This window comes from Oryzias latipes, chromosome 5 (genome assembly GCF_053564925.1).
Source record: "Oryzias latipes strain Hd-rR chromosome 5, Olatipes_Hd-rR_3.1".
NCBI classification, from domain to species: domain Eukaryota; kingdom Metazoa; phylum Chordata; class Actinopteri; order Beloniformes; family Adrianichthyidae; genus Oryzias; species Oryzias latipes.
The window spans coordinates 16,792,701-16,804,809 of record NC_136241.1 but is presented as its reverse complement, the minus strand read 5'-3'; the positions used below and the strand labels follow the sequence as shown (position 1 = coordinate 16,804,809).

The 12,109-nt window shown below is 36.4% G+C and overlaps 1 protein-coding gene across 1 annotated transcript; it reads left to right on the top strand.

The window, feature by feature from the left end:
* Positions 1–1,254: 1,254 nt before the first annotated feature.
* LOC111947445 (uncharacterized) lies at positions 1,255–4,255 on the top strand. The gene is made up of 5 exons (XM_023954967.2): positions 1,255–1,341; positions 2,682–2,859; positions 2,950–3,097; positions 3,255–3,364; positions 3,684–4,255. The coding sequence occupies exons 2-5, from the start codon at positions 2,701–2,703 to the stop codon at positions 3,969–3,971; spliced, it is 705 nt and encodes a 234-aa protein (XP_023810735.1). The 5' UTR covers positions 1,255–1,341; positions 2,682–2,700; the 3' UTR covers positions 3,972–4,255.
* Positions 4,256–12,109: the final 7,854 nt, after the last annotated feature.

Sequence of the window (12,109 nt, the reverse complement as noted above, 5' to 3'; positions counted from 1 at the left end):
TGAGTACATGCAACTTACACTGCAAAAATGAAGTTTCTAACCTAGAATTATAATCTTAAATTTAGTCCAATAATCATTTAAAACTTGTTTTAAGAATAATTTACTATGCAAGAGAAGAATTCATTAGATTATTAATCTTGTTACAAGATTATTAGTCTTTTATTTCTTACTTAGTTTTATAAAGGCTAAAATTAGTCATTTTACATGTACAACAAGATAAATTACTCGCAGAGGCTTGAATTTTTATTTTGTGACCACTTTTAGCTGTAAAGACTTGTTTCAAGACCTAGTAACATGTGGACTTGAACACTGCAACAGCAACAAAGCTGTTAAGAAAAGTAATATTGCTATACCTGTTCTGTAACCCTTGTGCTATCCTAGGCACTTTAACATTAGGAGTTGGGTCATCTAGACCCACTAGACGGTGCTCTGAACCTTTTTTCTTCAATGATTTTTGATCTTCACTGGTGTCCATGGATAACATGAAATCTTTCCACCTTTTTCATGGTAGGGAGAACATGTCAATGGAAGGGGGGGGGGGTCATCTAAGATAGATAGAAAAAGGGATAACCCTTGTGCAAATCAGTAACAGAACACAACTGTCACAAAACCTTCCAATCTTTCCTGTAATGTGTTCCAAATTAATTATTTCTGAGACAAGGCCCAACTCCTTCTCATGTAAAAATATATGGGATGCTCTGTGCTGATATCATTTTGACAGCATTCAAAAAGCTGATTATGGTTGACAAGTGATTAACAGACATTTCTGAAGTTTAGTTTAGATGACCATTGTTTAAAAAATGTGCTTTGACTCAAACATAATACACATATGTCTAAACAACCAAGATAAATAATTTTAACAGGGAGATGCAAAGGCAGTGTTGCTTAGGAATTAGTTTTCTAAGGAAACAATGGCTTAAATCGTTTCAGATGCTGTTCAATCAGATTTGTAAGTCTTAATGCGCTCTGCATTGGTAAAACGGGTGCAAAAACAATCTAGACTATCTCAAAGTCTGAAATAACATGAACATACGGTACTCCTTTTCCTCCTGCGGTCAATACCAGCTAAGAAGGGAATGGGGGGACGGGAGGGTTTCATAAATAACACAAAATTTATTTTCCCTAGTATTACCATACAACAATAATAGAGGTGAGTTTTAAAGTAGTGTGTATAATATCTTCTAATTACATCATACAACTTTGTGGACAAAGGTACATGTTTTGCGGTAACCCTCTCACCCCCACCCTCCTAAAGTCATTTGGTTGCGCCTGTCCTGACGGTTGGAAAGAGAGGGAAAAGCAGCAGCCACTTTGAACCAGACCCTTCTGATAGCCTGTTCGGTAAGTTTTTCTGAGACTATTTTTATTTTATTAAATATTATTACTTCACTCAATGTGAACAAATATTGTTACCCGAAGCCTAATGACAGCTAGGTATCCAAGCTAGTCGTCAAGTGTGACGAGGCAGCCAGTAGCAGAGCGGCATTCCGTCTCTTCTAGGCATGTTCGTATGACCTAGCTTAGCCACCAGAATTTCTTCCATTTAGAGGAACGCGAGGCTGCAGTGTTTTCTCCGTTTTATGAATGAGCGTCACTAGATCGGTGCGTACTATGCATGCAGGCTAATATTTTTTGTTGTAGTTATCTTCACCTCCCGGAAATTTAATCAGTAATCAAAAGCGAGCAGGTGCTGTTCCCCCCGTTTGCAAGGCTCCGTCCAAGAAGTGAATGCTGGGACATGAGGTCATGTGACAGGTTTTGAGTAAACTGATCGGCTGCAACCAATGTCTACAAACATAAAGGAGCAACCGTAGCTTAATGAAATACTATTGGATTGTGGTATAAAATAATAAATAAATAAAACAGCAGTTTTATTATTGTTTGATTTTTTTATAAAAATCAATAATGACTTTTAAAAGTACTTCAAAGTATTTTTACACATAGAGCCACATGATAGTTCAAACCCAGGAAACGAGTCTGGAATCTCTCTTATTTATTAACTTGAAAAGTTAAAATGTAAAAGGAAAATAGTGTAAATAGGATATCTGTTTCCAAAGGTTTTTTTGGTCAGCTAAATGGATCATTTTATAAACATTATATATGCCATGAAGAAGATTTCAGTGTTTACTCTGCCTCACAGCATCTGTTTAGCTTAATTGAACTGTACAATCTTTTTGGTTATATTCGTAATTACTTATAATTTGTTGATAATGAAGTAAAAATGGATTTGATATCAACCTTAATTCATGTAGTTCTCTGACTAGCTTTGCAATGATACCTCCCTTACTTGGATTAGACAAGTTATGAGAAGGTTATGACACTAAGAACTCGTATCTTTGATTCAGATCGCAAATATGTTGTTGTTTTGCTGTTTCCTTCAGGAATAAAATTATGCCCTCTATGTGATCACTTAAAATGCTTTACCTTTTATTATTTTTTTGACCCACCTTAATTATCCTTATACCATTGGATATTGATATTGTTGATATTGAGACATTACAGCTATTGTTGTTTACATTTACATTGTAAACAAGCTTTTATATACAGCAGTGTAAGATGCTTTCTCATTTATGTTGCTCTAATAAATAATGGAAGTATAACAGTTCATGTCGGCTAAAACCCATTGTATAATTCAGAATATGTCTGATATCTTCAATGATTTTTATTTTTCATTTTGGCAGAAACGGATAGCCTCGATAGATGTATAGAGAACCAAAACCAAACCAAGATGCTGTCTGCCAGATCCTTGACCTCGGATTTCAGTCAAGAAAAGCCTTCATTGAAAGTGATGTCCTAAAAGAAGATGATAGACCTACAAAGATTCTGGAGGCATATCCATGTTTCAAGGAGCTTCATCATGTAAGCAATTTACTTGTGTTTTTGATTGGTTGTTCCCCCCACCGCCCATCTTTACAAAGGAGGCATTTTTGTATGTTACTTGTGTTTTAGGTGATGGAGGAGCTACGGTGGATCCAGGATATGGGAAACGGCAAATTCAGATGTCAAGTACAGGACAGATGGGAAGACTTCTGCTCACTAGTGCAGTTTTACAGAGTTTGGAAAAAAGTGTTGAAGCCTCCCATGAACTTAAGTGGAGGTAACTCATTTTACTGTCTTTTTTTCCATAATGTTTTCAGAGGTGTTGGTCAGAATTGCGTTATTATGCAAACTGATATTCAATTTAATGTAAACTCAACATTAAGCTGAAAATGAAGTTAATAACTGAGTTATTCTATTATATTGTTCTATTTTAGTTGAACACAACGTTGCACTCTTCAGAGCACTCCCAACGCTTTTCCCATCTCCAACTTCACCCCTTAAGAAACTGGCACATGCTAGTGAAGCATTGCTGCATGTTCTAGAGGTGAGTTTTTGTTCCCATTTGAAACTTTGATTTTGTGCTTGATTTTTGTTTGTCTCTGATGGTCTGTAATAACTGTGGGTAGAGACTGGAAGGAATAATGTGAGGATCCCAGCATTTATTTCTGTTTTTTTTTTCTGCCACTAGATATGCAAAATGGTGTTAATGACACCTAAAAAGCCTAAATACAAGCATCTACAAACATTATATTAATTTTCAAAATGGCAAATACGACCCTAGTGATGTTTCATTATTACTAACAAAACATTTTTAGTAAAAGTTACAACATAAACTGTTTTACCCTAATAATTTTTATCTTTAGCCAACAGATGATCCTGCCAAATACCTGGAGAAGAGATCTTTCTCCAGCCCGGTGTTGCTCTTTGATGGGTCCTGCTGTCTCGTGGCAAGTGGAGCAACTCCCATCACCACCTTTGCCAAAGAAGATCTTGGCCATAGGTTGTTTTATCTGTTGGCTTACCACTACACCTTCCATCTTACCCATCCCAAGTTTGTGGCAACCCTACTTTGTCAGTCAGACAGAAATATTGAAGGACAATATTCACGAGCGGGACACCACAAGTTCATAAAAAAAGTTTTGGCAGAGTGAAACGTTTTTACTGAGTGGTAGAGCTCTCACAGTGAGAAATGAATGCCTTGTTTGGTGATGTTAACCAGAGACACTCTGTTTCTTATTTCTCTTAACCTCAGATTATTTACTAGTATGGCCTGCATCAGCGTTCATTAAGATTTAGCTGTAAACCTGTTAAATTTTATGTTGAAATGCTTCAAGCAGTTCTTTGTATTTGTAGAAGCAGAAGTATTCTATGTTAACAGTGTATTCAAAGCAATTTTGAAAAAAGCAATATAAATAAATATTGTTAAGTATACTAATCCTGTATGCTTGTATTTTTCTTGTCTTGGTTTGAGCTACAAAAGCTAGTAATTACACAATACTAGCTTTAATTCAGCTAGCAATAAGTCTTAATTCTAGTATAATAACTCTTGAATTAAAAGCATATCTTCTTACGGTTATCTAGTTTTAAGGGCCTTTTTACTCAAAGTGAGTAATAAACAACTGTCAAAGAAGAATTTATAAACTAGTTTTGAGACTTTTTTACCTAAAAAATAGTGCTTGAAATGAGTATTTTACTACTAATTTTGAGTTGTTTCTCTCTTTCTAAAAGCCAAGATATTTTTTCTTATTTTAAGATATCTTATCAAGTGAAATTATCTTACCCCACTGGCAGATAATTTCACTTGTTTTAAGACAATATAATCTAAAAATAAGTCTAAATTTCTTGTATTTAGACAGTCAATTTTTGCAGTGTACATTGCTCCTAAAATACTTCAGAATAAACTTACCACAAGCACCACAATTCTACAATTACATTTCAGTCAGACAACTCATGCAGTAAAGAAGATTTATTTTCATATTTCTTTTAGTTTGGCAGAAGGCTCCGTTCAGATACATAAAACAAAGATCTCCATAGAAAACTTAGGGTGATAAAACTACCCGTAACGGAGCTCATAGGTGGAAGCCGGGGAGGAAGGTGGGGTGACGAAAGCAGAGGTCGCGGAAATGGATGAAGAGGGATTGGACCACACAAATGGAACTCAAGTAGGACTCTGAACAGGAGAGTTGATTAGACTGAACCGCCCACAGGCAGGAGTAACCAGGGAAACGCACTGTTTGAGTTGCCTACCTGAAATACTCCCAAGTTCGTTTGTTTTACTAACGTCACTTACGTTGGCTGCATGAGCCTAAAAAAACTACGAGACACACCTGTGCTGCTCCTAAGATGCAGCCCTTCCTCTCTAGACAAAAACCCGCAGCATGTGACTAAGGAACATGCACCCGTGATGCTAAATTGTCCGTAGGTGTGAGTGTGTGGGCGTGCAACAGACCGGTAACCTGTCCAGGGTGTACCCGCCCTTGCCCAACAGTAGCTGGGATGTGCTCCGGTGAACCCGCAACCTCAAAAGGGAACCAGCGGGTTACAAAGATAGATGGGTATTTTTTTTTTGGTTTAAATATTTATAAAGTAATCAGGTTTGCCTTCGATAATTATAACATGTCTTCATTAGTTTTAAAGTGTCATCTTTCATAATTTATTAATTAAAAGCATACAATTAATGTGGCTCAATCAGTAATGCTTCTATTTGATTAAATACAGCTGTACTGCAGCCAACTATCAAATTTCAACCAAAAAAATTCTCGATTATATGAAATTTCCATTTTTTTGGTTGACTCAAGGTTACAAAGAAATTCCAAATTGCTATAAACAAAAAAGAATGCTGTAAATCTTGCAGAAGCATTATAAAATGCAGTAATATAATAGCATTTATAACATTTGTTTTACCATGTACCTGAAAGCTTGTGTATTCCTGGAAATATGTGTTACTGAAAGAGGTTCTAGATTTCTATAATGCATGTAAAAATCTGAATACAATTATTTCTCTTCAAGGACTCCTTTTATAAAAAAGCCATTTGTTCCTTTGATGTTTCAAATTATTTTCTCAGAGAAAAAGTGATATGCTAATTATTTTTGCAAAGAACATTAGTTTTTTTTACATTGCTGATATAAATAATCCTTTGTTAGATCAGACATTGAGGTGAAAGGAAGAATTCATCCAAGTCATTAGAAAAATAATTTCACTTGCAGATTTATTACATTCTGAACCATTGCTTTGAAGACTAGTGCTTTGAAAAATGACTTCAGAAAAAAATAGTCTCTCTGAAAAGGTCACATCAAATTCCTTAAAGCCATATTAAATGGAAAATTAAGACAGTACAGCAGACCTTGTCTCTAAATGTTTTGAAGTTAATTAAAAACAGTTTTAGTTTAAAGTAATATTTTTATAAAGCCTGATTTAATTTTTTATAGGTAAACAGATATTTCAACATATAACATACACCTATAATTCAATTGTAAATGCAAAGAAAGACTGTGCCATGAAATAACAAAAGTATAACAACAAAAAACTGCAAGAGGATAAAACTAACTAGCTACAGTTCGGACTCCAGTTAGAGTATCAAACAGAAAACTAACCCCAACCAGCATTATATACCGGTAGTCATATGTTGTCTAGTTTAAACAAAATCCTTTATTTGTTAAACAAAGTAGCAATTTTTACGAGTCATTTATAGTTTCCTGTGTTTCTTGCTCTTAGCATTAAAATAGAAATTGTGGCTTTGATAAATTTGAAATGCACAGTCCATCATCCCGTACACAAGAGTAGTACTGGGTTGGGTTGAGCCATTTTTGCTGGACTTACGCATCATTACATAAACATTTACAACTTTTAAACTATGTGCAGTTTTAGACTTAAAGTCGATGCAATACTCATGCATGTTTGCATGACTTTTGCGAAAGTTTGGCACTTTTATTAACCATTTGACAGTTTTATGAGTAAAACAATATAAAATAAATATAGATATATTCAAACAAGCAGACTTCATCTTTTCTTTTGATGCCTTATAGGTTGTTCTTCAAAGCCACCTTCAGTCTCTAGTATGTTGGCTGATGCTACTAACAAAGTCATTGTTCTTTATATCATATTTTATAAGGAGGGTGGTGGGTATTTTTTTACCAGAACAGATAATAATGAAGCTGCCTCTTGAGGCTGCTGTATCGCTATGTCTGTTGTGTCTGTTGTCTGTGCACTTGCAAGATGTTGATTAACATTTTGACAAAAGCTGTCCTGCGACGATATTGCAAAACAATAAAGTGTAACAATGCCATCTAGTGGCAACAACTAATTTAATGTAGCAAACCAGTAAAAAAAAATGTAAGTTTGTTATTTTGGTCATTTTTTAATCAGATATTACTTTTATAACTAAATATAATACCTTAAATGACTTTAAGCTACATGTCCACAGTATATCTCATGATTCTTGAGTTGTGCTTTGGTTGTAATATGAACTGCATGGTTTTTACTGCTGCTCAGCATCATGATCAGTTTCCAAAGACCTATTTTAAACCCTGCTGGCTGCAGACACACACAGGCCACTGATGCTGGAAAATGCCTTTGGCAGCTCAGCAAATTTGAGTGACTGAGCGTGCTCAAAAGAAAAGTAATCATTCATTTTTTCAATATTTGGAAGAAATCTGTTCAGAGAACCCAAATCACTACTATTATCTACTAAACTTAAAATACACTTTACAAGATAAGCCTTTTGTCTGAAATGCTTTAAAACAACATGTCTTCAAATTAGTATGAATTCAGTTTAGTTTCGTGAATAATGTTTTGCATAGATAAATGTCAGATATGGCTTCTTTGAAATTCCAAGCAGAATTTTCGACATGGACCACATAAAACAATAGTATGGGGAATGATTGATATCAAAGGGCAAAAAAGTAAGCAAACCTCAATGTTTTTGTCTCAATTTGGCTTCATTAACAGATTTGCATGTGTTTTTTTTTTCAAAATTGACATCTTAGATTTAAGCAAAATCTTAACGCTGCTGGGCACCAGCTTTAAAACACACTTAAACTTAGTTGTGGGTTGCATAGTTAGTGCTCACAGCGAGAAGGTCCTGATTTGAATCCCAGTTGGGACCTGGACCATGCAAACTCTACACAGACAATTGCATGGTCTCCCTATGCATGCTTGGGTTTGCTCTGGTTTCCACCCACAGTCCAAAAACATATTTCATAATTGGAGATTTAAAAATTGTCTCTTCGTGTGAATGTGCGTATGTTATCATGTGGCCCTGCAACAGACTGGTGACTTGTCCAAGATGTACCCAGTTTCACTGCCCTAGTAACTGGGACAGGTTCCAGCAACCCTGTAACCTGGAAGGGGATTCAGCAGATTCATAGATGGAAATTTAGTTTGAGGATCAATTGAAAAGACCTAGAAAAAAAGTGAGATTGCATGAGTTTGTGCAAACAGGCTGATTAACATTAGTCACTTCTGTTCACTGTTGCAGAGGCATGAGGTTGAAGTAGGACAAAATCTCAGGAGCATAATATCATCCATGTGCAGGGCTGGATAGGCCAAAGGGGAACCAGAAGCACCAAAAGTATTCAAAACCTAAAGAGGCCAATCCACAATTTACAAAACTAGGCATTTGTTTAGCCCCTTTGGGTACGTGAAAAGTCATTTAAGACATATTTTCCAATCAAGTTTATAGATTCTAAAAACAAAACAAAATGTATGCTTTGTTTTTTGCTAGTTTGCTATGACCTAATCATTTCCTCTGTATCCCTCTTGTACACACCAGCAATCCTCATGTCCTCCTTGACTACATCCTTGTTGGTCTTATTTTATGCCTTCTTCTTGACAGCTCAAACCTCAGCATCATTTTACAGATGCATTCACTGTTCCTCTGAACATCCGTCAACTATAGCAATGTGAATTAGATAGATAGATAAAACTTTATTTATCCCACAATGGGGAAATTTTCTTGTCATCAGCAGCAGTATAAGAAGACATCCACAAATACAAACAGCAAAAAAAAGTGGGATTCACAGAGCGTAAAGTGATAAAGTGATAAAGTAAATTTAAACAGAAAATAAATAAAAACAAAAATACACAGAAAAAAACCTGTTAAAGAACATGAAAACAACTGAAAAATAACAACGACTGCAAACAGTTTGTAATAAATAAATGAGTGTGTGAAAGAAGAAAACACCTGTGGGTATGTGGAGTGTCATTTTAACACAGTGTTGTACAGTCTGATGGCTGTGGGGAGGAAGGACCTGCAGTAGCTCTACTTCTTGCACTTTAGGTGCAACAGTCTCATGCTGAAGGAGCTGGTCAGCGCCTCTAAAGTTTGGTGCAGGGGGGTACCCATGATGGATGTTAGCTTAGCCAAAATCCTCCTGTCCGCCACCTCCTCCATGGACCCCAGTGTGCAGCCCAGGACAGAGCCGGCCTTCCTAACCAGTTTGTTAAGCCTCTTCAAGTCTCTGCCTGCACTGCCCCCTGCCCAGCACACAACTCCATAAAGGACCACTGAGACCACCACAGAGTCACAAAAGGTCCTAAGCAGCTGTCTGCACACGCCGAACCATCTCAGTCTCCTCAGCAGGTGAAGGCGACTCTGACCCTTCCTGTACAGAGCATCCGTGTTATTGGACCAGTCCAGTCTGTTATTAAGGTGAACACCCAGGTACTTAAAAGTGTCCACAATCTCGATGTCTGAACTCTGGATGTTCACCGGTGTGTGTGGTTGTGAGGACCTCCTGAAGTCCAGAACCAGCTCTTTTGTTTTGCTGGTGTTAAGCAGCAAGTTGTTATTTTCACACCAGCCCGTAAAGTCAGAGATGACCCCCCTGTACTCCTGCTCGTCCCCAAAAATCTGTCTGAATCTGTTTTATGATTCTGACATTGTTGAGAAAAATGAAGATTAGGTTTTGGCACCGCGATGAGGAAATGTAGACACTGAGGAGAATCTGCTGAAGTGTTTTCAGTCAATGCTATTTTTGTCTATTCCTTCAGGCATTGTCACATTCAAAGATGACTTGATCTTTTGCATTTAGAATGTTCCAGTCAATTACATAAATACATTTGAATAAACTTTAAAATTTAAAATTACATACATTTGAATTAAAACAAGCCAGTATTTCTTGTCTAAACAAGCCAGTTTTAAAAAAAAGAAAGTTCGAATTGGAGTGTCGTAAAAGATAATAATTTCTTAATGTTCTAAATGCATTATTTTTCTTATTCATATTTGTTTTTAGTAGTAACTCATGACATCATTTGAAAGTGTGAAGACAGTTGATAAGATATTTGCAATTTTGGTCAACGTCTGCTTTTTTTCTCGATTGAATCGTGAAAAAAGTACAAGATACTTAATTTTGCTTTGATGCACAAGTCTCATGTCTTTCTGTATGATATATGCCTTGTGTTAGCAGCAAAATCAGAAGCATTAGTTGCACTCATGACACTGGTAAGAAGATACTGTAGTGGGAGGAGTTGAATGAGTCATGCCAAGTTGGCAACATCCAAGGTAAAAGTGTACTGGCATGCACCAAAAACAGGTGGCACATTTATGACGGCCATGAGTGTAGCATGACAAAAACAACTGAGTTTTTTTGGAAAATAAGAGAAGAAGGACAAGACTTTTCCTTTTGGCGGATAATTTTAAGTGTTTCCAGGACAACCAGTAACAATAAAAGGTCTTTGGAACTTTTTCTCACTTTATGATGAAAGCAAATTACCACTGTTCTTTGTCCAATAATAAAAGGCACTATACAGCCATCCCATATTCCTCCAGCTGCTGCACACTCTTATGAGCAGAAAATACCATTTGAAGTCACTCTGACCTCGACCTGCAACACACTCGAAGCTAAAACAGCTTTGCATCAAAATTCAGACCAAAGAAATTCAATAAAGTTCATTGTGTCTAAAAATTTAAACTGAGTTCTTACATTATTTTTTTTTCAGACAGGGTTTGTTTTTGTCAAACGTTCCTTACGTGTTTCGGCGGAACACCTTCCCCCTTTGTCAGAGTCGTCATCAGGTGGTAATGTGTGACGTCTTTAACTCTTGTGCTATCCTAGGCACTTTAACATTGGGAGTTGGGTCATCTAGACCCACTAGACAGTGAACCTATTTTCTTCAATGATTTGTGATCTTCACTGGTGTCCATGGATTACATGAAATCTTTCCACCTTTATCCACCTTTGTCATGGTAGAGAGAACACGTCAATGTAAGGGTGGGGTAATCTAAGATAGCACAAGGGTTAAAAACAGATAGTTGTGACTGAGGCGTGGTCACCTGTCAGACTTTGACAAGTGACGCCGCCCCTTGATGTCCGTTTTTTGCTGGAGGATGTTGCTCCAGGTATGAGAGAGCAGGAAGGCTCCCTCATCCTGGTTCATAGAGGTCTGGGCTCGCTTTCGTATCTCCACCGCCTCTATGATTCATCTGCAGTGTCTGTTGTCTTTAGTACGGAGGACTTTGGCCTTTTCCCAGTCATTGATGTGGTTTTCTTGTTTGCAGTGGTTCGTTATGGCTGATTTCATATTTTCTTGAACTGCCTGTTGTCGTCTGGCTCTTGTCAGTATTTTACTTGTTTCATTTTCACACCCTTTTTGATGTTCTGTTTTTCTTGTGATGAAGGCGCATCCTGTTTCTCCGATGTATGTTTTGTTGCAGGTATGACCTGGTATTTCATGAATGACATTGCATTTCTTGTTTTGCTCAATCTTGTTTTTTGGGTGAACCAGTAGTTGCCTGAGTCTTTTGTACAAGAAAAACAGATCAAAAAGAATGCGAAAATCATGTACTGGTAGGTGGTAGGAGCTTGTTGAAGTCAACATGAGCCAAAAAAAGAGAAATAAAAACATCTGATCATTTTATCAAATCAACATCTCTGAACATTTGTTTGTGGAAGCTGAAAGATTAACTCATACAGTTTTCTTTCTTAGCCATCAAGTTGAGCAATTGAAGTGTGAACTGTTACCATGAGCAGCACAGAAACAACTACTGGAATCTCACAGCAAAGGATGAACAAAGGATAGAGAGCTTTTGGCTCCACACACTAGACCATAGGCACACTCACAACTTTATTGACGAAAATTTAATGGTCTATTCTTGACCCAAAATATATATTCTGGTGATATATATATATATATATATATATATATATATATATATATATATATATATATATATATATATATATATATATATATATATATATATTATATATTTATATAGAGAGAAAGAGAGAGAGAGAGAGAGAGAAAAAGAAAGAGAAAGAGAAAGAGAGAGAAAGAGATCAACATTTA